Source organism: Malus sylvestris, chromosome 15 (genome assembly GCF_916048215.2).
Source record: "Malus sylvestris chromosome 15, drMalSylv7.2, whole genome shotgun sequence".
NCBI lineage: Eukaryota > Viridiplantae > Streptophyta > Magnoliopsida > Rosales > Rosaceae > Malus > Malus sylvestris.
Genome location: NC_062274.1, coordinates 43,357,542 through 43,380,152, shown reverse-complemented (window position 1 = coordinate 43,380,152; position 22,611 = coordinate 43,357,542). Strand labels below are relative to the sequence as shown.

Sequence of the window (22,611 nt, the reverse complement as noted above, 5' to 3'; positions counted from 1 at the left end):
TGGGAAAAGAGCTCATTCACCAATTTACAAATAACCTATTTTACTGTAGAATTTTCATAATTAAAACCACTCAATTTTTTAATCTTCATTTGAGATATTTTCTACAAAAAAATTCTAATTGGACATTATTTAGTCATTCAAATGTATCAAATAAATTAACAATGTAGGTAGGTACCAACATATTAATGATGAACCATCCATTTATTTGATGCAATTGGATGACTAAACGATCTCCGTTTCGAATGATTTTTTGTAGGGATGACTAAACGATCTCCATTTATTTGATGCAATTGAAGAATAAAAATTGAAGGGTTCCGATTATGAAATTTCTATGGTAAAGATAAGCTATTTGAAAGTGGAGATATAAAACCACTCTCCTAAAGAGAAATGCAAATATTATTCGTCTAAAATTACCCAAAATTAAGTAGTCTCAAACCACTAAACCATTTTATCAAAACAAAGAAAATAACCATTGCATCATTTGAACAAGATATATATATATATATATATATATATATACAGTTTTCTTTTTCTTTTTCGAGAGTAACAAAGTAACATAGATACATTAATACATACTTGTCTACTTTTGCATGTCAAACCTGCTCAAGTAAATGCACACGAGAGACATGACCATGAACCAAACAAGGTCCTATGTACGTGTCTAGTAACCTGGGCTGCTGAAGAAAGAAGGAACAAACCTGGCATCAAACATGGAAGCCAGAGAACACAAAACCGGACAAATTCAGTTCATACATGTCTCACTCCGTGATCGCCTGTGAGACCCCTCCAGGCTGTCACCAAACACCCACCAATCACATTTTAAACGACGGTGGACCAAGATACAAGCATGCCAGCTTTGGTGCCGGTTACAGCAATCAAAGACCCTTGCCAGTCCCAGACGAACCATACCCTCCGCCGAGCCCGCAATAAAACCAGCCGTTTCTTGACGGACGTGAAATGACGTTTGTACCCTTGGAAATATGTGTGTCAAAGCATTTTCCTATAAAAGGGGTAGCAACACTCGAGAAATATATGGTTGTACTGGAAACTTGGGTTCTCACCTCACTGTGTTTATCTTTGTCGAATGATTTTTCCCTGTGGAAGGGAAAATGTACCAAATTAATATAATGCAAAGCGAGCCATTGATAAAGTAAGTCAATATGTTTCCTTTCTTAATTCTCAGATATCTGTTAAACTACGTAGTTTAATTGAATTAATTTGAAGTTGATTAGCCTGTTAGCCTTCACTAATCTAAATGCCATTTTCTTTTCGATCAAAAAAAAAAAAAGAAAGAATAATGTTATTTTCTTTGTGATTTTTGCACGCTCTTACATGTTCATACCAATCCTTTTTTGTTTTTCTATAAAAAAGGTTCGACTTCAAGAAGGAGATTAAAAGTAAGTAGCTTGGTGAATTCTGTTTAAACCCTTCAGTTTTCCTGAAAATTTGGAGTTTAATAGAAATCAAAGAAGTTGTTTTACTTTTGAACAGTTTTATCTAGTTTTCAATTTTGAAGCCAAATTGCAGACTGGTGAGAAAAATTGCCTAATAGATTATTCTGTTCATGTTTTTCGTTCATGATAAGGATCAGGTACAGTCATCAGTTCCCCATTTGTTTTGTTTTTTATTTACTTTCCACTTAATTTTCCTAAATTATTGGCTTAATTTATGAAGTGCATTTTATATAGAAATGATTGAAACTTTGATTGATACTATATTGTTAGCACGTGGATAGTAAAAGACATGTTTTTGGTATGGGAATATTCATATTTATTTAATTATTTATACACTTCCGTAATGCACTCAAGATGATATGATTTGGTTTCCTATATAGACTTCGGTTTTTTTTTTCCTATATTATTTGTTGCCGTAAAAGTTCGCTTTATGTTTTTCTTAATATAGGTATTTCCTAGTTTACATATTTATTCTAAGTTATTTTTTTGTTAATCTACTTAAGATAATTAGCAGGAAGAGAAAAATCCGAGCAGATAGAGATGAAAGCGGACCAAGTACCATCAAGAGGTATGAGCAAATTATTTTACTGACGATAAAAGCTTGTTCTTATCCAATTATTAGAGGGTCGGATTTGCTATTATAGCCACATTATTCTTATATCTCCTTGTTTAATTACTTTGCAGCTAATCACTGAGTCGGTAAATTAATTTCTACCCTACACAGCAGTCCAATTTTGACCAGATAAAACTAGCCACCGTGACTGCAAGCTATTTTGTAGGGCTAATAATTTCCTCCTTTTTTGGTATTGTTTTGTGGGCAGCTAGGTTGCCATTCCCCATGCACATCCAAAAGGAATTCCCGACCCACCTACATCTCCATCTAGGCCTTAAAACCCTAATTTTTCCAGAAGCAACTACAAACCCTGATCCCCACGTCATTCACAACCACAAGCTTTCACTACACTCACCATCTATATCAAGGACGTCGTCCCTTTCTTCTTCTGTGTTGATGGATAGTTCCTCGTCTTGGTCGTCATCTGCAATGGACGATCTGATTGGGACCGAGAGCGGCGCCCCAATCATGTCGAATGAGGAACAAGAGAAATTAGGGCTTTTGAATAATCAAGATAAGAGGAAAGCTACTACCAGAAAGAGTGAAAGGATAATGATCAAAACGGAATATCCACCACCGATACCGTTACTTGCACAGACTGGGAATTTGCAAGGTCGCATGCCATGGGTTCTGACCAAGCATTATAACTACTCTGATGGAAGGCTTGTTCTTAAGGGAGAGAGAGTGAAGCATCACGAGTACTTCGAAGCTCTCCGCGAAAATGGCCGTCTCATCTTAAACCTTGTACCTTTAGACAACAATGCCATAATATGTTGTGAACATCAGGAAACTATTGATGAAGAAGAAGACGTGGAAAAGGAAGACCTATTTGTTGATGAAGAAGATGATGGAGAGCAAATCGAAATCAAAAAGTGCTTCAAAGAAAGTGATTATGAGGATGATGATGAGGATGAATGTGATCACAGCTACGTGGACGAGACTCATTATCATGATCATGTACAAAAGAAAGCATTGGATATTGTAATGGGTTATAATTCGGTGCGTCGATCAACTTCCTTTTGCGATGCTCAAATTAATATCCTTGAACACCAGCAGATTTACTTGGATCACCCTGCTTCTGCTCCTCTTCGTCCAATGACTACTGTCATGTAATGTAAGCTTTGATCACTAATTTTCATCATATGTCATATAGGGTGCCTGGAGTTAGTAGTATTAAATTAGTCACAGGGATAGGGAGCACAGTTCACATTAGTGAAGATATGGTACCCTTAAGTACTGGAAAACTTCTACTTTGTAGAAAGCTTTTTCCAAAAAGTAAAATTGTATTTTTCACTCTATCAAACTTTTGGTTTTCTTTATCAATATACTTTCATGTCATAATTGTTTTTACATGCGATATTTGATAGGGATTTTACTACTCATGTAAACGGGCTAAAAACTCCTATTATACTTACAAGAATCACAAGGTCGTTATAGTATAAACGGATCTCGCAAGGTCATTCTCCACAGGGATTATTAAATCATTCGAAACAAAACAAATTCCAATTAATTATTGTAAAGTAGAAATTGAGATGATTGATTTTATAACCTACTTAGATTAAAAACGAATTTAATTAAAAAAATAAGACAAATTGCAATATTAAAACTAGAGGGAAAAGAAAACAGTTTTGGGAGAAATCAAATTAAGAAAGCACTAGGGTTCCACCATCACCTAGCAATCCTATGAACTTTTACCAATTACTTATGATCTAACATGCCACTTTGAATGTTAGATTTTCCTAATTCATATTCTACTTGGAACCTCCAACATAGAACGTATATCTAACATGCAACCCGTCCGGACGTTCGGATCAAATCTGAACATGAAAGACTCATTATGCTTTATGAAAACCCTTTGAAAAACCATGCAACCCTTAAGATGTGGTGTTGATCCTAAGTGAAATTACAATTATTAATCACAAGAAGCCAACATCAATTTCAGGGAACCTTCCGACCAAAATTTCATCAAATTACTTTTCTAAAGATCCTAATGGTGATCAGGCATTAAGACAATTAGATAGTTTTTATCCCGGTGATTAACAATTCAAAGTATGCATGCAATCAATCATAAGCAATTAAATACAAATCACATTTTCATGCTAAGACTCAAGGCTTCGCCCTAGCAAAAGAAATTAGTTATGCATATTCATAATTGAAATCATAGAAAATATTATTAAGAAAATGATTGAAAACACCTTCAATTAGAAAATCTCCAAAACCCTAGCAATTCTCTCTGTCTCCAAAGTTGCATAAAAAGAAAGCGTACCAAAAAAACTGTAGACGGCCAAGCAATATATTTGCTAAGCCCCCCACACAAACCCTAAAAACAGGTCCTTTATTCCCACTAGGAAACTAAAAATACTAATCAAATAAAATAGGAAACATAACCCTAAATTAAATGGTAAAATTCGTCTAAAATCTGAACAGCCACGTTTTGGACCCATAACCTGCTCCAAACTGGCCCAATATAGCTAGATTTAATATTTGGAATATTCGGAACACTTCTCCAGAAGGCCACGAACTCATTCGAGGTCATCTTGGGCTCCAAAAACGCAATTTAAGCCCAGACACGTCATTTTCCAGCACCGCGCATCGCTCCTTTATTTTATCGCCAGAAAATAACCGCTTGGTGAAAAAATCCCAAATTTTGATACGATCAAGCTAAGTGACTCACAAACGTCCTTCAACTAGAATTACTCCAAAATTCGTCCATTTGGTCCTGTTTTGCTCCAAAGGAAGTCGAAAGTCCTATATTGAAAATACAATTCAAAGTATCAAAATTCTTTCAAAATATTAACCAAAATATACTAAGATTAGGGTAAAATATATAATATAAAATCTACTCATCAAAATACCCCCAAACTTAGTTTTTTGCTTGTCCTCAAGCAAAACAAGACTCAAACAAAAATAAAAACTTAACAAACTAGACAACTAGCTAAAATTAACTAACAAAAATTTTCACCTTCAAAGTTGCAATCCATAGCAAATTTTAAAAACTAGAACATCTTTTCAAAAGTTCCAACCAATCCCACCATAGAGTCTAAGCCATTTAGAATCAATTAGAAAAAATTCACAAACTTCCTTTGATGTAAAGTGAACCAACATAGTTAAGGAGACTCGATTAAAACTCTTACCTCTCGTCCTTCTTTATTTCACACATACTAACTTTGAATACAAATATCTTTCTTTTTCTTTTTCTTTTCAATTTTTTTTTTTTAGTAACAGTAGTGGTTGTGCAATGTCGGTTCACTTAAACTTTCGATCCAACCCATGTAGCGAGCTTTAGGTCAATGACTCCAAACCACTAGGGCTTTAGGGCACTCGGTGTAGAACACCCCTAAGGACTTATTAACCCGAGCTGAAAAGGCTACGAAACCAACTAACCACCCTGCCCCATGCCAAAACTCTACCGTTTGACGCGAGAATCATTGCTGATTAGGCAGGACTGGCCCGGTTACTAGGCAAAACCTCGGGTGAGACAATTATTACTTTATTCACAATAATAACTGACTTTACTTAAAACAAAAATTAAAAATAAACTTAGACTAAAAGCAAGTATTTCAATCTCACTCCCCACAAACCATGTTGGTGTGATGTGCAAAGTTCAAAGTATAATACATGAATTAGTGTCTAAGCAACAATAAATAGCAAAGACTCTAATGTGGGATTAACCTTCACCATATCCATTTGTTCTAACGTTTAAAATAATCTATGGATATTAACTTAAAAAGAATGAAAATTTTTAAACTGACACAATAATAAAATAAAAAACTAAAATTTACTTTCCCACCCCCAAACTTATTTCACACGTTGTCCTCAAGGTGTGGAAAATAAACAAAAGAAAACAAAAATATTAAAACCTTGAAAAGGTAAAATAGCAAACATAGACAAAGAAAATAAACTAGGAAAACAGAAATAGAAAATAAAAGAAAGAAAGAATAAAATAAAGTATAAAATAAAAGAAAACAGAAAATAAAAGAAAAGACAAGGAAATAGAGACACCTGGGATTTGAAGTGGTGACATGGCGCAAGGAGAATATGCGCTGGAAAAATAATGAAAAAAGAAAGCACTAATTCACTGATTTGGAGACTCAAACCCGTGGCCTGAACGAAACTAGGAGCGTTGATGCCAATGCGAAGCTCCACCCATGTAGTGTTCACATGGGAAAACCTTAACAGTTCCCCATATAAATTAAGGTTTAGCATTCGTTTTCTCCCTTTCTTTCTAGCATTTTACCTCGAGCCCAGAGCTGTGGGGGTTCTCTCTATCTTACTCTCAAACATTAGCCTATTCAACTTCATTTCTCTACCATCTCACAAAATTAAAACTGCGGTGGACCTCTCGAATCAAAGATGACCCCAGCCGTCAGATTGTACTGCCCCATGGAAATGTCGACGGTTCCAAGGCTCAGAAACTCGAAATCCCAGCAATCATAAAGGTAATTGTTCTTCCCGGTATATCTGATTTTCACGAGCGTACTTCAAAGTGCAGGTCAGAAAGAAAACAAGGAAAAATTATCTCATGCATATGTGCTATCTGTGCAGGAGTCTTGGAAGCGACTGTGATAGCAAAGATGAAGAACATGAAAGACAGCAAACCCGAGATCCGGTGGACAAGAAACCAGTGGATTTCACAAAATCCTCATATTCGGAATTAAAAAGGTATAAAACATGCTTCCTTCACTGTATTGGCTGGGATTTCTTCATAGCATTATGATGATGGCCCACCTGGATCTCTGATAATTGTAGTTCGTCTCTGTAAATTTTTGTCTGTGCATGCATCCATAGATCTACTATACTTATGCCATGTTTTTGTTGTGCTTGCATGCCTCCATTAGATGAATGTTTAACAAAAACATAGCATAAATCTGGATCTAAATGCTGGAGTTGACAAATGCCTTCCTCTGTGTTGCTTGGTCCACCCCCAAACTTGTATGTAATGGAATTTGTAAGTGAGAGAGAGTGAGCGAAAGTTTCCAAACAGGGCAGAAAGTAGCACAGTAAACCCCCACTGTGAGTATTTCAAAACTGATTTTCATCCGTTGAGGTTTGATGAATGTGGATGAATGAATGCTGCTGAAAGCATGATTCAGTTGAATTTTGCGCGCTTAATGGATATTTAGGGCCCTTCGAGTCCAAATGCAAAATGCAAAAAACACAGATTAAAAATCTAATTAGAGTAAATCCCAAAATAAAATACTGATTAACGAAAAACAATTGCTATTTTTGTGTTTTTCAATTTTCTGATTTTTTTTTTTTTGGTGATAAAGACTAGAAGGAATAAAATAAAATGAACGAAAATAAAAAGAAAAGAGTTTAGAAAAATTGGGTTGGCTCCCAATAAGTGTTGTAGTTAAAGTTTATAGCTAGACGTAGCGGAAAGAATTGTTGATCACGTCACTTGTTCTTTCAAAGTTAACCACTCTTTAATAACGTCATAGAGCACTGTGCTTCCAAATTTAATGGTTGAATTCTTCTTATACGCCTTTCTTTTTTAATGAATCTTTGTAAAGATATAGGTTCCTTTCCAGCTATGTTTATTTCTCCATCGAGCTAACTTAAATCGTGTATTTAACACCCATAGTTTCCGCACTGGTTGAAATTTTCTACGAGGAACTTGGTTGTCAATAAGCTTCCTCTTTTCCATATAGATCTTTGCCTGTTTGCAGGACTCATCTAGCATTTCTTTGAATTTGATAGGCTGTGCAGGTGCACTTTCCGTTACCGCCACTAAAATTTTCTGATCAGTAAGCAGCTGTCCTGTAATTAGATTTGTCAGAGTATTCATGCATTCTTGCTGCTTAGCGGGTTACCTTGGAGTCTCGGGAGAGTGCATGAGTGGCACACAGACTTTTGTAGAAGCATATTCTACGGAAATTTCAAGGTTATCAGGGGATGTTTCCTCATTTGGGCGTGAATAATAGGCAGATGGCTCCTTAATTCCTGCACCAATCTCTTATTGATCATTAAAGCTCTTCCCATAGTTTAATGCTTGAATCAGAAATCCTTCATTGGTTATTTCAATGTATAAGTCAGTTAATTCCAACAATTTAGAGAGCTTGTCCTCCACTGAAAGCTCTTGTGGCACATTAAGCTGCTTAAAATACTGCCCAAGATGCTCTTTCAAACTTTGAGTGTAGAACTCTGAATGGGGATTGTTCCAGTTCCATTTTGAATCGTTTCTCATATTTATATACTCCTGGACATAATCTAGAAAATATTCTCTCTCAGAACATTGCAAAATATAATGAGTATTTGAATTACAAAGAGCACAAACCGTAGGCTTAAGTCCATAATAACCCTTTTCTGCTAATGACACCCAAAGAGGTGGTCCACCAGGTGTTAGATTGAATTCAGGGGGAACTACAAGTTCCATTGTTGCATTGCTAAAAAAGAAACAAATTGTAACCTACCAAACAAAATCAGCAATTAAATAAAAAGATATATACAAAAATAATTAACTAAGAGTTGATATGCACAAATTATTTAAAACAATCCCCAGCAAAGGGGCCATTTTCTTGATATGGATTTTACTACTCATGTGAATCGGCTAAAAACTTCTATTATACTTGCAAGAATCACAAGGTTGTTCTAGTATAAACGGATCTCGCAAGGTCATTCTCCACAGGGATTATTAAATAATTTGAAACAAGCCAAATTCTAATTAATTATTGTAAAATAGAAATTGAGATGATTGATTTTATAACCTACTTAGATTAAAAACGAATTTAATTAAAAAAAATAAGGCAATCTGCAATATTAAAACTAGAGGGAAAAGAAAACGGTTTTGGGAGAAATCAAATTAAGAAAGCACTAGGGTTCCACCATCACCTAGCAATCCTATGAACTTTTACCAATTACTTATGATCTAACATACCACTTTGAAGGTTAGATTTTCCTATTCATATTCTACTTGGAACCTCCAACATAGAACGTATATCTAACATGCAACCCGTCCGGATGTTCGGATCAAATTTGAACATGAAAGACTCATTATGCTTTATGAAAACCCTTTGAAAAACCATGCAACCCTTAAGACGTGGTGTTCATCCTAAGTGAAATTACAATTATTAATCACAAGAAGCCAGCATCAATTTCAGGGAACCTTCCGACCAAAATTGCATCAAATTACTTTTCTAAAGATCCTAATGGTGACCAGGCATTAAGACAATTAGATAGTTTTTATCCCGGTGATTAACAATTCAAAGTATGCATGCAATCAATCATAAGCAATTAAATAAAAATCACATATTCATGCTAAGGCTCAAGGCTACGCCCTAGCAAAAGAATTAATTACGCATATTCATAATTGAAATCATAGAAAATATTATTAAAAAATGATTGAAAACACCTTCAAGTACAAAATCTTCAAAACCCTAGCAATTCTCTCTTTCTCCAAAGTTGCATAAAAAGAAAGCGTACCAAAAAAACTGTAGACGGCCAAGCAATATATTTGCTAAGCCCCCCACACAAACCCTAAAAACAGGTCCTTTATTCCCACTAGGAAACTAAAAATACTAATCAAATAAAATAGGAAACATAACCCTAAATTAAATGGTAAAATTCGTCTAAAATATGAACAGCCACGTTTTGGACCCATAAGCTGCTCCAAAACTGGCCCAATATAGCTGGATTTAATGTTTGGAATATTCTGAACACTTCTCCAGAAGGCCACGAACTCATCCGAGGTCATCTTGGGCTCCAAAAACGCAATTTAAGCCCAGACACGTCATTTTCCAGCACCGCGCATCGCTCCTTTATTTTATCGCCAGAAAATAACTGCTTGGTGAAAAAATCCCAAATTTTGATACGATCAAGCTAAGTTACTCACGAACGTCCTCCAATTGGAATTACTCCAAAATTCGTCCATTTGGTCCTGTTTTGCTCTAGAGGAAGTCGAAAGTCCTATATTGAAAATACAATTCAAAGTATCAAAATTCTTTCAAAATATTAACCAAAATATACTAAGATTAGGGTAAAATATATAATATAAAATCTACTCATCAATAATTTATCTTCAATTAATTTAAACTGGTGAGAAGGAATTTAAGTGCATAAAGAATATTGTACAATCATTCTAGCTATAAAGTGGTTACGCCCACTTCTATCAATCCAGCCGCCATAATTTTTGTTACATGAGGGAATTTAACCCCGAACCTTCATATTCCAACCCGATACCCCACCCACCCTCTGCATTAACATGAAAACGCACATATTATTCTTTTGTAAGCTTGACAACTTCGTGGAACCAAAAGAACCAGCGTTATCTGTCATTAGTTGTACTAATTTTATTTGAGGAAAAAAAATAGGGTAAATTACATTTTACCCCTTTGGGTTTGGGGTTAATTTCAATTCCTTACAACATCTTTAAAACATTTCAATTTCATACATTTACTTATCATTTTATTTCAATTTCATACATCCGTTAGAAAATCTGTTAAGTAAACCGTTAAGTGATGACGTGACAAATATAGAATTCCCATTTTTGCTGACATGGCTGCCACATTTATGCCATGTGACAAAAAAAAATTATGCATTTAAATATATGGGATAAATTACATAGTAGCCCCTCAAGTTTGAGGTCTATTACAATCTCATACAACATCTTTAAAACATCACTTTCATACTTCACATACTATTTTATTTCAAAATAATACATCCGTTACATTTTCCATCCATTGATCCATTAAGTGCTAACGCGGTTGCCACATTTATACCACGTGACTGCCAAATGTGTGCCACTTGGCAAAAAAAATTTAAAAAAAAAACCTAAATCTTCTAAATTTATAAATAAAAATAAATAAAAAAACAACCTATCTTCATCTTCCCCGACCCCTCCTTCCTTGCAACCCACCCCTTTCTTCCCTTCTGTGTTCCCCAAACCCACTGTGCACCCATCATCCACCTCCTCCTCCGCACCGACTACCTGCAACCCAGAAAAGAAAAGAAAAGAAAAAAACTCATCCCCCTTTCCCTGCAACCCAGATCCCGTCTTCCCCAATGAGTGTGGATTTAAGGAGTGGGCTGTGTAGAGGAGGGAAGAGGATGCGTGCGAGGGTGGGTGCAGAGGGTAGGTGCGTTGGTTTTTTTTTTTTTTCTTTTCTTATGGGTTGCAGGTTGGGCTCGAGTTGGGGGAACAGGGGGGGAAGATGGGAAGATGGGTGCGCGGAGGAGGTGGAGATGGGTGCAGAGGAGGAGGGGTTGGTGAGATCTGGACTTCGGCGGCAGGGGGATATCGGGTTTCGCACGGGGGGGGGTGGTTTAGGGGGATCTGGGTTTTTTTTTTTTAATTTAGAAGATTCAGGTTTTTTTTTTAAATTTAATTATTTTTTTTTGCCACATGGCACACATTTGGTAGCCATGTGTCATAAATGTGGTAGCCACGACAGCACTTAACAGATCAATGGATAAAAAATGTAATGGATGTATTATTTTGAAATAAAATAGTACGTGAGGTATGAAAGTGAAATATTTTAAAGATGTTGTATGAGATTGTAATAGACCTCAAACATGAGGGGCTACTATGTAATTTACCCTAAAATATAATAATATTTACCCTATTAAAAATAAAAAATAAAAAAACCAAACATACCCAGTACCCCCGACCCACTTCTCAATCTCCTCCCTCTTCACCTCCCATCCCTTCTCTCTCCCCAAACCCACTCATCTCTCTTCACCCCCCCCCCCCCCCCCCACCTCCCTTGCTACCCCTTCCCCCCTACCCACCCACCCCCACATCCACCTCCCTCGCAACCTCCCCACCCCACCCAAAACCTCAAATAGTTGTAGCTGCACACATGGTGGTCAGAGTACTAGTGCTCGGAGCAAAAGAGCTCGCCACACAGGCACCGGAATCCGGTTAACCCGACCTTTCTCGAGCATCCTGAGCACCAATTGACCACGCGCCTATTCTGCAATTCGCCCGACGCCATCATCTCTGGAAGGTCTCGGCTGGGGCCTCAAAGCTGAAGGTGGGTCAGGGGGTGTAGAGGGAGGAGTGGGTCTGGGGAGAGAGAAGGGATGGGAAGTGAAGAGGGAGGAGATGGAGAAGTGGGTCGGGGGGGTGGGGGGAAGGTTCTCGGTTTATGGGTATGTATAGTTTTGGGAATTTTTGTTTTAAATAGAGTAAATATTATTATATTTTAAATGCATAAAATTATTTTTTTTTGCCACGTGGCATAAATGTGGCAACCACGTCAGCACATATGTGGACCCCATATTTGCCACATCATTACTTCATGATTTACTTAACAGATTTTCTAACGGATGTATGAAATTGAAATGTTTTAAATATGAAATTGAAATGTTTTAAAGATGTTGTAAGGAATTGAAATTAACCCCAAAATTGAGGGGGTAAAATGTTATCTACCTAAAAAATAATTTAGGTGGTACAAGGGATATTGGAGGAGTAGGGGGAGAGAGATAATACTCACAGAGGATCCAAGTTCAACCAACAAGAAAGATAACACTCACGAGTCATAAGGACTAAACATTCCAAGTTAGAGAACTACAATAAGGCACCAAGAGGTGTACATGCAAAAAATAAAAAATAAAACTCATAACCATGACAAAAGGCTCTTCTCGACCATAACTACGAAGGCTCACCTCTACAAAGCAAGAGAACGACCACAATCATTTGATTCCATTAAAAATCATCCTTTATTTATTTTATGTTTTTGTGCACCTATAATCATTCTATACTTGTTTGTAACTTGATAACTGCCCAATATTAGGTTTTTATGCATCCAAGGGAGACTAGTACTACATAAACTTCCTTGTTTGAAGATGGTTTTAGAAGAGATTGAATTCTTCTTATGCATAAACACCCATTTATAGAACATACAAACTATGAACTCTTGTGCAACACTCCTTTGTAACAAATAGTGCATAAACACCCATTTATTGGAATTGCGTTCATCCCATGTACAACCTGTTATAAATGGATGTTTATGCATACAGTAACTTTCTCATATGAGGTAGATGCTTAACTGGTCTTCTTGACTGTCAGCAAGAAAGTAGCAGCAGTGATCACCTGAGAACTTTGATCTTATATGTTTTGGAAGTCCTAAGGTTAGTAATGGATCCAAGAAAAGTTTTTCGGAGGGTCACATGTAAAAGTTTACAAACATGTCTTAGATATATAATAACTTTAATAATTAAATCATAGTTCCATCATATATTATTTATAGAACAAACAACAATACAAGTTACAATTGTCCACGACGCATTTTCATATTTTAAAAATGCTGCATCATAGCTTCATTATTAATGGAAACATAAAAAACATTGTTCTCAATATAAACCACAATGCTATCACTCAATCGTTGATTTCCCATTTGGTTATGCAATGGACTTGTCACAATATTCATAGTAAAAAAGACTCTCTCCATTGAAACAGTAGCAACCAATAGAATTAAAGCCATTGTAATTAGCAAATACACATGATTGTATATACTCTATTCTTCCCTGTCTCCACCCTTTTTTTGTTTTTTTTTTGGTTGCGAGACTACATGTTCCTTTCAATAGAGAAAATTCACTACTTGAAAGCATATCAAGAATATAATGCCCAAGTTGATATTTACAAAATAATAATGAGAACGACAACTCTTTTTTAAGGCATTTTATCAAGTAGTTCGAGGGCATGTATGGAGAACAACTCCAAGCTTCAAAGGGGCAGCACTATAATAATCCATGGAGATTCACTGGAATTCGAAAGGCTAGCTAACACCCCCTAAAGTTAGGGTGTTCCCCTTTCGTGCCTTCACCAAATCACGAATAGAATCTCCTTCGCTTTGTTCCAGCTTCAAGCCTCCAAAGTCCATATGCTAATATGGTAAGAACGATGATTTATACTTGTATAGTTAAGTTTGCTTATATATTTGTGATTAATTTTAGAGTTAGGGTTAGGGTTCATTTGGATAAAAATAAAAAGGATGTGGTTTTTCTTAAGTTTATCTTCATTCGTGAACATCATATTGTTGTCGATTGGTGTATATATTTCTTTTATTGGTGTTGATGTTAGAGATGTGTAATTGCTCTATATTACATATTTGTTGATTGGTGTTGATATTGTAGATGTGTAATTGTTGGAGACGTTAAATACATTTGTTCATTGAATTATTGATTTTGTTGCTGTTTTTTTTCTGTTGTTGATGTTAGTTAATGTTGATGTTCATTGTTGTTGCTGTTAACTGGTACTGTTAATGTTAATTGATTACTAAGAAATTTTAAAATGATGGAAATTGGAATGAAGGGATTTTATTTTTTAGAATTTGTGATTTTTCTTGTTTGGTTAACCTAAAAGAACAATGGAATTGAATACAGAATTTGTTATTTTTAAACTTCAATCATAGAAATTGAGAAATGACACTTATTTACATGGAATTTAAACTTAGGAATTGGAGATCCCAAATTCCAAGTTTTTCTTTTATATGGAAATTATAAATTTCTAAGTTTATGAATCCAAACAAGGGAATTTGTGCATGCAATTTATAAATTCTGGCTTTTACTCAAATTTCAAGTTTATTTCCCTCATCCAAACATAACATTAGTGTTAATTTTTTTGTTGTTGCTGACTTTTATTTATGTTTCAATCAAGATTTGAAGAATCCAGCAAACATAGTTGCTCACTTTTCTACAAGTGACTCCCTTGAGAGGCTAGAAGATGAGGTCATACAAATTGACCTAGGAAATGAAGAAAATGTTTGAAGATGACCCAGAACATGATAGATAAGAATCTAAAAGTGAAGATGATGAACCAGTAAGTAACTCTTAGTAAAAAAAAAAACATAGTTGGGCTTGGGAGCATTTTGCATCCAAGAGTAAATGGCATCTTAACTATGAGACACCATATTGAAAAATTGCAAATTTTAAACGAGGAACAAATGTAATACGCAAAAAGTTTTGGTCGGGGATAAGGGTAAAAGTAACAATTTGATTGTTGTGGGCTTTTCACAATCCAATGTGTAAGAAGCATGTGTCAAGATGATAATCATAGATGAAATGTCATTTAGTACAGATAAGATAAGGTTTTGACTTTTTGTGTTGTTGGTATTCTGCTGTTTAATGTGCCTTCTAAAAGAATGCTTGTTGAAACTTTTCTCAACGTGTAGGACGAATCATAGACTTCCTTGAAGAAAATCTTAAATGGATACATAATACGTCTCACCATCGACACTTGGACAAGCATACAAAACATCAATTATATGGTTTTTACTGCACACTTTATCGATGATGAATGGAATATGCACAAGAAAATCATAAATTTTTGTCTTATTCCTAACCACTATGGAACCACAATTGCACTGTTAATTGAAACTTGTTGGAATAGGGGATGAGAAAAGTTATAACAATCATAGTGGACTATGCTTCCTTACATAAAGTTGATTTGGATCAACTTAGGGCAACAATGAATAAGTGGGAAAATTCACAAGTTATTGTAGGTTGCAATTATTACATGTGAAGTGCATCACTAACATAATCAACATAATTGTGAGTCATAGGATGAAGAGGATAAAAATTGTCATTTAGCTATAAGAAATTGTATGAGGTTTGTGAGGAGCCCTCCACAAAGATTGGAGATGTTTAGGCAAGCCATGAATATGGTGAAAATGCTATGCAAAGAAAAAAATTTCCTTAATTGTCCTAGTCAATGAAATTCTACATTTATTATGTTAAATATAGCCTTGAAATTTAAGCTGGCATTTGCTACAATGGTGGAGGATGAAAAAAATCCATTCGTGGCTTACTTTAAGGAAGTTGAAGATGAAGATGAAGATGGGAATGATTATTGCTTGCCAAACTAAGGGGAGAAAAATGTTAGACCACCAACGAAAGAAGATTGGTGAAAGGTGAGAGTTTTTGTCAAGTTTTACAGATGTTCTATGATGTAACTTTATGGGTGAGTGTTTCTACACATCCCACAGTTCATATCAGCCTCCATGATGTCATAAAAGTAAAGACCACCAAAACTATTTAATTGGGTTCTCGAGCTAACATGCTAGTCGGTACTTTCGAAGCAATTATTGAAGGCAATGACATCTGACACGAGATCCAAATATGAAAAATATTTTGACTCGTACCATGAATTGAACCCTCTAGTTGAGGCATGTCACACAACTCTTCAAAAAGAAACTTCCCGATTTTGAGGCACAATTGAAAGCTAATGAAGTGAAAGATCTATTACATAGCTTTTTATGATGCATATGCCCTAAATGTTGAAAGTGGAAAACACATGAAGAAATCGGTGTCACATCCCGACCCAGGCCCTCACCATATCCCAGGCTCGACTCTGCCATAGCACAATATTGTCCATATTGGGCCCCAACCACGCCATCACAGTTTTGTTTCTAGGAACTCACATGAGAACTTCCTAATGGGTCACCCATCATGGGATTGCTCTCGCACGAACTCACTTAACTTCGGAGTTCCTATGAAACCCGAAGCCAGTAAGCTCCCAAAAGGCCTCGTGCTAGGTAAAGATGAGAATATACATATAACACTTACAAGATCCACTCACCTGGGCGATGTGGGAAGTTACAATACAAGAATATACATATAAGACTTACAAGATCCACTCACATGGGCGATGTGGGAAGTTACAGTACACCCCCCTTAAGGGCCTGATGTCCTCGTCGGCACATTTCCGACCAGGGATTGGCTTTGATACCAAATTGTCACATCCCGCCCCGGGCCCCCACCATATCCCAGGCTCGACTCCGCCGTAGCAAGATATTGTCCGCTTTAGGCCCCGACCACGCCCTCACGATTTTGTTTCTGGAAACTCACTCGAGAATTTCCCAATGGGTCACCCATCATAGAATTGCTTCGCACGAACTCGCTTAACTTCAGAGTTCCTACAAAACCCGAAGTCAATGAGCTCCCAAAAGGCCTCGTGCTAGGTAGAGATGAGAATATACATATAAGGCTAACATGATCCATTCCCCTAGGCGATGTGGGATGTTACAATCAGGCCATTCACAAGCACAACCTTCTTGTACCTCATCTGATGTGGTGTCATCGGAAGATGATCTTGTTGATGAATGGATGCTTTTTGTTGAAGAGAGTAATGAGGAAGTGGTGGAAAATGTGGTGGACTTTTATTTGTTGGATACTTTGATACAAATTACAAGAGATGAGTCTACAAAGTATTTTAACATTCTCTTATGGTGAGAGATACCAAGTATCCTATCTAGGCCACCATTGCAAAAGATATTCTTGTAGTTCAAGTCTTGACCGTGGCATCGGAAAGGGCTTTTTAACACCGGGGGTTGAGTAATTTTGGGTTTTATGAGGTGAAGGCCTTGATATGCATGCATAATCGGTTGATAGGTGATGTGGTAAAATTTAACACACAAATTAAACCATGTAAACTATGTCATCATAATATGAGTAAGTAGAGATTGTTCCATTCCAAGGATTAAAATGGATGCTAGTCAACATAAACTAAACAAAGAAAACTGAAAACTAAGTTAATTAACAATGAAACAATGACTGGGAGGATTTTAGACGTATTTAAACTAATGAAATTGAATTTAATGGCAACAAGTAAATTAAGTTATATTGAGTGAGATATGGATGAAAGGCTAGCTAAAGGGTTCTTCTCAACACATGAAACATATGCATACAAATCAATTTCCAGTTGTTCTTCCTATAAACCATGAATTACAATACCCCAAATTAACAGTGACACACTCATTAACCCAAGTTCAATGAAAATGAAGAAACTTCGCTTCTCAAATGATTCTTATCAAGACACCTAGCTACAACACGTGATAGACATTCATATCAAAGATGATTAAGTTCTGTGTAAATCATAAGCATTGACAAAATATTTGTAACTACAACATGTGATACTCCTGCTAAGGGTTTTTAACTTAACTTAATTAATGTTCGTTGACTTTTACTACTTATGAATGCAAGTTCATAACGATTAAGTGAAATTCACTTATATTCTAGCTCCAAATCTCTGCATCCAAACGCTACCTTAATAAACATACAAGAATAAGTTCTCTATGAACAGGATAAGTAAATCACATTCAAGTTTTATGAACAATAAGTGGATATCATCAATTCATATAAAACATAAGATCATGGCTTCAAATTCACCTCTAGCTAAAAAGAAATTTAGTTGCACATGTTCATCATAATTGCACATGCATATTCAATCCAAGTCCAACACTGCTTCTATTTACTCCATTTGATCTCTAATTGTCAAATTTACCAACTGAATCTACAATAAAATGAAAATAAACTAAAATATTATAACTAATGGAAATTAACTAAGTAATTGCAAAAAATAATATAACAGTCGCATAAATATGCTCCTATCAAAGGCGATAGCATTATTACTTTGAAGGATGATGCACCTTTGGTTGACCACATTGAGTTCTACGAAAGTATTGAATCGGGTAACTATATCATTTGAAGTAAAAGAACTTTCTTTGTTTTCTTTTTTCATATATTTGGTTACTTTTGTAGGGATTTTAAAGTTTATAACAACTAATGTAATTTATATTGTTTATGTTTTGTATTGTGTTAGAGTTGGTCAAATCGATTTCAACCCTCGTCTCTCTTACTCTTAATCCACAACCATAACAAACTCCAAGGCAATTGAAAGTTTCTAGTTCACAAGGATCAATGGCTTCCTATCCATTGGTTTTAAATTTACAAAGTGAAAGGTCTTCCCAAGTATCGGCTTTTCAAGCCCGTCCACAAGTTCCAAGACCTCTTAAGCCTTCAAAGAGTAAATGTCCAAAAGGAAAGGGAAAGGCAAATGTTTGAAACTTGAACTTTGCAAATTAAGTTGAAATACCAAAACTTTTTTGTTGAATTACATGAACAATTTATTTTTCGGGTTGTACTAATGTCATAAGATATTTTGGCATTGTCCTTTAGTTTTAATATGGTAAACTCAACTTTTCAATTTGGTTGTACTAAAGTAATGCCATGAGGCATTTTAATTTTTAGGTTGAAATTAATATTGTATAATCAATGTCATTTTGAATGTTAGCTGGAATAGTGTATGTTGAATTGAGTAGTAGCTTTCAAGCAATGAAACCAAATCGTTTGCTTCCATTTCAATTTTAACTTTAAAACCGACGGCAAAAAATTGCGGTTTGCATTTCGATTTCACTCAAAACCGCACCAAACTGAACCACCCCTATGTAGGATATTTTGTAATCTTTTTCCAATTTAGATCATTTTTAAGTTAGACCATTAAGGAAATGAACGTGAGCATCAAATTTCAAGGCTAGATTCACATGAGGAGTTGAAAGGTTTTACACAAAAATAGATGTTGTTAAGGATGTGCATTTTTTAAGATTGTGATTATTTGACGGCATTGCCAAATATGGAGTTGAAGATAACTATTTGACTTATTCAAACATATAGAACTTAGTTGACGACAAAAATAAATAAATATATATATATATAACAAGGTGAAGTTAATATTTAATTTATCATAAAAATTCATGAAAAAATGTCGTGTATTTATTCATAGAATTGATGACCATCCAATATCAGGTTTTCTAGTATCTAAAGAAGAATAAAGTTACAGTAACTACATCATATGTAGATAGTTTTAAGGGTAAAGTACAAAAAAATACCTCAACTATTGGTGTCACGAAACTTTCATACCTCATCTTTTAAAATTGACAATGTCATATCTCATCTTACGAATTTGTGCCAATGCCATACCTTCCGTCAGTTGTCTGTCAATTTCCCAGTTAAATGTTGACGTGGCTTGTGACGTGGCACACTTGCAACCCATAAAGGAAGAAGGAAGAAAGAAAAAAAAAATCGTTTGCTTCCATTTCAATTTTAACTTCAAAACCGACGGCAAAAAATTGCGGTTTTCATTTCGATTTCACTCAAAACCGCACCAAACTGAACCACCCCTATGTAGGATATTTTGTAATCTTTTTCCAATTTAGATCATTTTTAAGTTGGACCATTAAGGAAATGAACATGAGCATCAGTTTTCAAGGCTAGATTCACATGAGGAGTTGAAAGGTTTTACACAAAAATAGATGTTGTTAAGGATGTGCATTTTTTAAGATTGTGATTATTTGACGGCATTGCCAAATATGGAGTTGAAGATAGCTATTTAACTCATTCAAACATATAGAACTTAGTTGACAACAAAAATAAATAAATATATATATATAACAAGGTGAAGTTAATATTTAATTTATCATAAAAATTCATGAAAAAATGTCGTGTATTTATTCATAGAATTGATGACCATCTAATATCAGGTTTTCTAGTATCTAAAGAAGAATAAAGTTACAGTAGCTATATCATATGTAGATAGTTTTAAGGGTAAAGTACAAAAAACTACCTCAACTATTGGTGTCACAACACTTTCATGCCTCATCTTTTAAAATTTACAATGTCATACCTCATTTTACGAATTTGTGCCAATGTCATACCTTCCATCAGTTGTCTATCAATTCCCCAGTTAAATGTTTATGTAGCTTGTGACGTGGCACATTTTATATTAAAAAACTAATAAAATATTATTAAAAAATAATACAATATATTTTTAATCATAAAATATTCCAAAAAAAAAAAAAACCCAATTTCATTCGTACCCCCCACCCCTTGCATCCTAGAAAGGAAGAAGAGGAGGAGGGAGGAGGAAGAAGAAGGAAGGAAGAAAAGAAAAAAAAAATTCGTCCCCCTACCCCCTGCAACCCAGAAAGGAAGAAGAAGGAAGAAAGAAAAAAAAAATCGTCCCCCTAGCCCCCTGCAACCTAGAAAGGAAGGAAGAAGAAGAAGAAAGAAAAAAAAAATCGTCCCCCCACCCCCTGCAACTCAGAAAGGAAGGAAGAAGAGGAAAATGAGGAAGAAGAAGAAGGAAGAAAGAAAAAAAAAATAAAAAATATCCCCCCAACCCCCTGCAACCCAGAAGAAGAAGAAGAAGTAGTGCGGGTGGAGGAAAGGGAAGGCCGGATCCCTTAAACTTTTTTTTTTTGAATATTTAATTATTAAAATTATATTTTATTATTTTTTAATAATATTTTATTAGTTTTTTAATATTAAGTGTGCCACGTCAGCATTTAACTGAGGAATTGACAGACAACTAACGGAAGGTATGATATTGGCACAAATTCGTAAGATGAGTTATGACATTGCAATTTTAAAAGATAAGGTATGAAAGTGTCGTGATACCAATAGTTAATGTAGTTTTTTGTACTTTACCCTAGTTTTAAAAAGGTAATTTGGCTTTCAAGCATCAAGTGGTATTTGATCTAGAATCTCAAGTTGTGACGTATTTGTCTAAAGTTCCAGATAATGTTGGAAAAGATGAACTTTGTGTCTTAGGAGGATATCCTTTACTATTCATCTAAGTGAATCATTGCAATAGTTTTTTTTTTTTTTTTGGATTGAATTTTGTTATGAGTCCCCTCTAACAAATTTCGATGTTAAGTACACAAATCACAACCACTGCAAAAGGCTCTTCTTGACCACAACTACAAAAAGTCACATTTACAAATCAAGAGAATGATAACAATCATTTGCTTTAACTAAAATTGGTCCTTTATTTGTTTTATGTTTTTGAGCACCTATAATTATTCTATATTTGTTTGAAACTCAATGACCGCTCAATTTGTGTTTTTAGAGAAATGCTAAAGCTATCTCAAAGTTAGACTCTCTACCACCTCACAGTTTAACATCAATTTTCATGCAGATATTATAAAATACTGTGCAAAAAATATGAGGTAACCAAGAGTTCACGGAGAGTCCCATTTTTAAGAGTCTCCTTTACATTTCTCATGTTTTCATAATCTTCTATGGATATGTCGAAGAGCTATAACGTTCTGGATTTGTTCTTGAGCTGAATTAATATGCTTTTACCATCCAAATACATTTGTGAAAAATTAATGTGTTTTATTAAGTAATGAATGTTTTTTTTCCTAAAAGCTATTCACTCATTTTTTTTTTCACTCTATCCAACTTTTTGTTACCTTTATCATTATCCATCAACTTCCACAATTATATCATAATTTTGTTTATAGGCAATATTCTATCTTAAGTTAATTAAAATTGTAAGGATGCAAATGGCCCTTTACCGGTGGTGGAAAGGAGTTGAATCCTTGCATAATGGCGTGGGTTCGAACTTTGTCGGTGACTAATTTAACAAAATCTATTGTTTGAAAAAAAAAATTAAAATTGTAAGGATAGAGTTTCGAATTTGATTGCATCACTACTAGAAATTACTATTTGTCCAACGAACAATATTTCACTAGACAAATAACTTTACCGGACAAAATAAATATTTGGTCGGGCAAAACCAATCAACGTTTAGTGTTTTTTACAATTTTGACAGGCAAACTAAATTTTGTTGGGCAAAGTTTTCACTCCAAGGAAATAAAGTGACGCATAATATGCCAACTTTTGCTCGACAAAAAGATAGTTGTCGGCAAAGGTCAAACCATTTCGTCAAGCAATGTTTATTGGTATCGGGCAAAGATCAACGACGACCTGTTAAAATCTCCAACAACACAAGTTTTACTCAACGCCTTTGTTAACTTTGTCTAA

The 22,611-nt window shown here is 35.1% G+C and overlaps 1 protein-coding gene and 1 pseudogene across 7 annotated transcripts; one reads left to right on the top strand and one right to left on the bottom strand.

Annotated features, from left to right (window-relative positions):
• The first annotated feature begins 1,018 nt into the window (after positions 1–1,018).
• On the top strand, positions 1,019–3,389 carry LOC126605235 (protein FAF-like, chloroplastic). 7 transcript variants are annotated; one of them, XM_050272610.1, is made up of 4 exons: positions 1,027–1,150; positions 1,966–2,022; positions 2,139–2,153; positions 2,276–3,389. In XM_050272610.1, exon 4 carries the CDS (start codon positions 2,293–2,295, stop codon positions 3,178–3,180), a length of 888 nt encoding a protein of 295 aa, XP_050128567.1. In that variant the 5' UTR covers positions 1,027–1,150; positions 1,966–2,022; positions 2,139–2,153; positions 2,276–2,292; the 3' UTR covers positions 3,181–3,389. The 7 variants fall into 7 exon arrangements, with proteins under 7 accessions (XP_050128566.1, XP_050128565.1, XP_050128564.1 ...); XM_050272613.1 differs by having other exon boundaries at positions 1,958–2,022; XM_050272609.1 differs by lacking the exon at positions 2,139–2,153 and having other exon boundaries at positions 1,019–1,150; positions 1,958–2,022.
• Positions 3,390–7,561: 4,172 nt separating this feature from the next.
• Positions 7,562–8,443, bottom strand: LOC126602997 (uncharacterized; annotated as a pseudogene).
• Positions 8,444–22,611: the final 14,168 nt, after the last annotated feature.

Bases quoted from the DNA above. Each gene is read 5' to 3' on its own strand.
- LOC126605235 (XM_050272609.1), top strand. From the start codon at position 1,995: ATGAAAGCGGACCAAGTACCATCAAGAG. The intron at 2,023-2,275 runs GTATGAGCAAAT...TTTTGTGGGCAG, and splicing joins GGACCAAGTACCATCAAGAG to CTAGGTTGCCATTCCCCATG.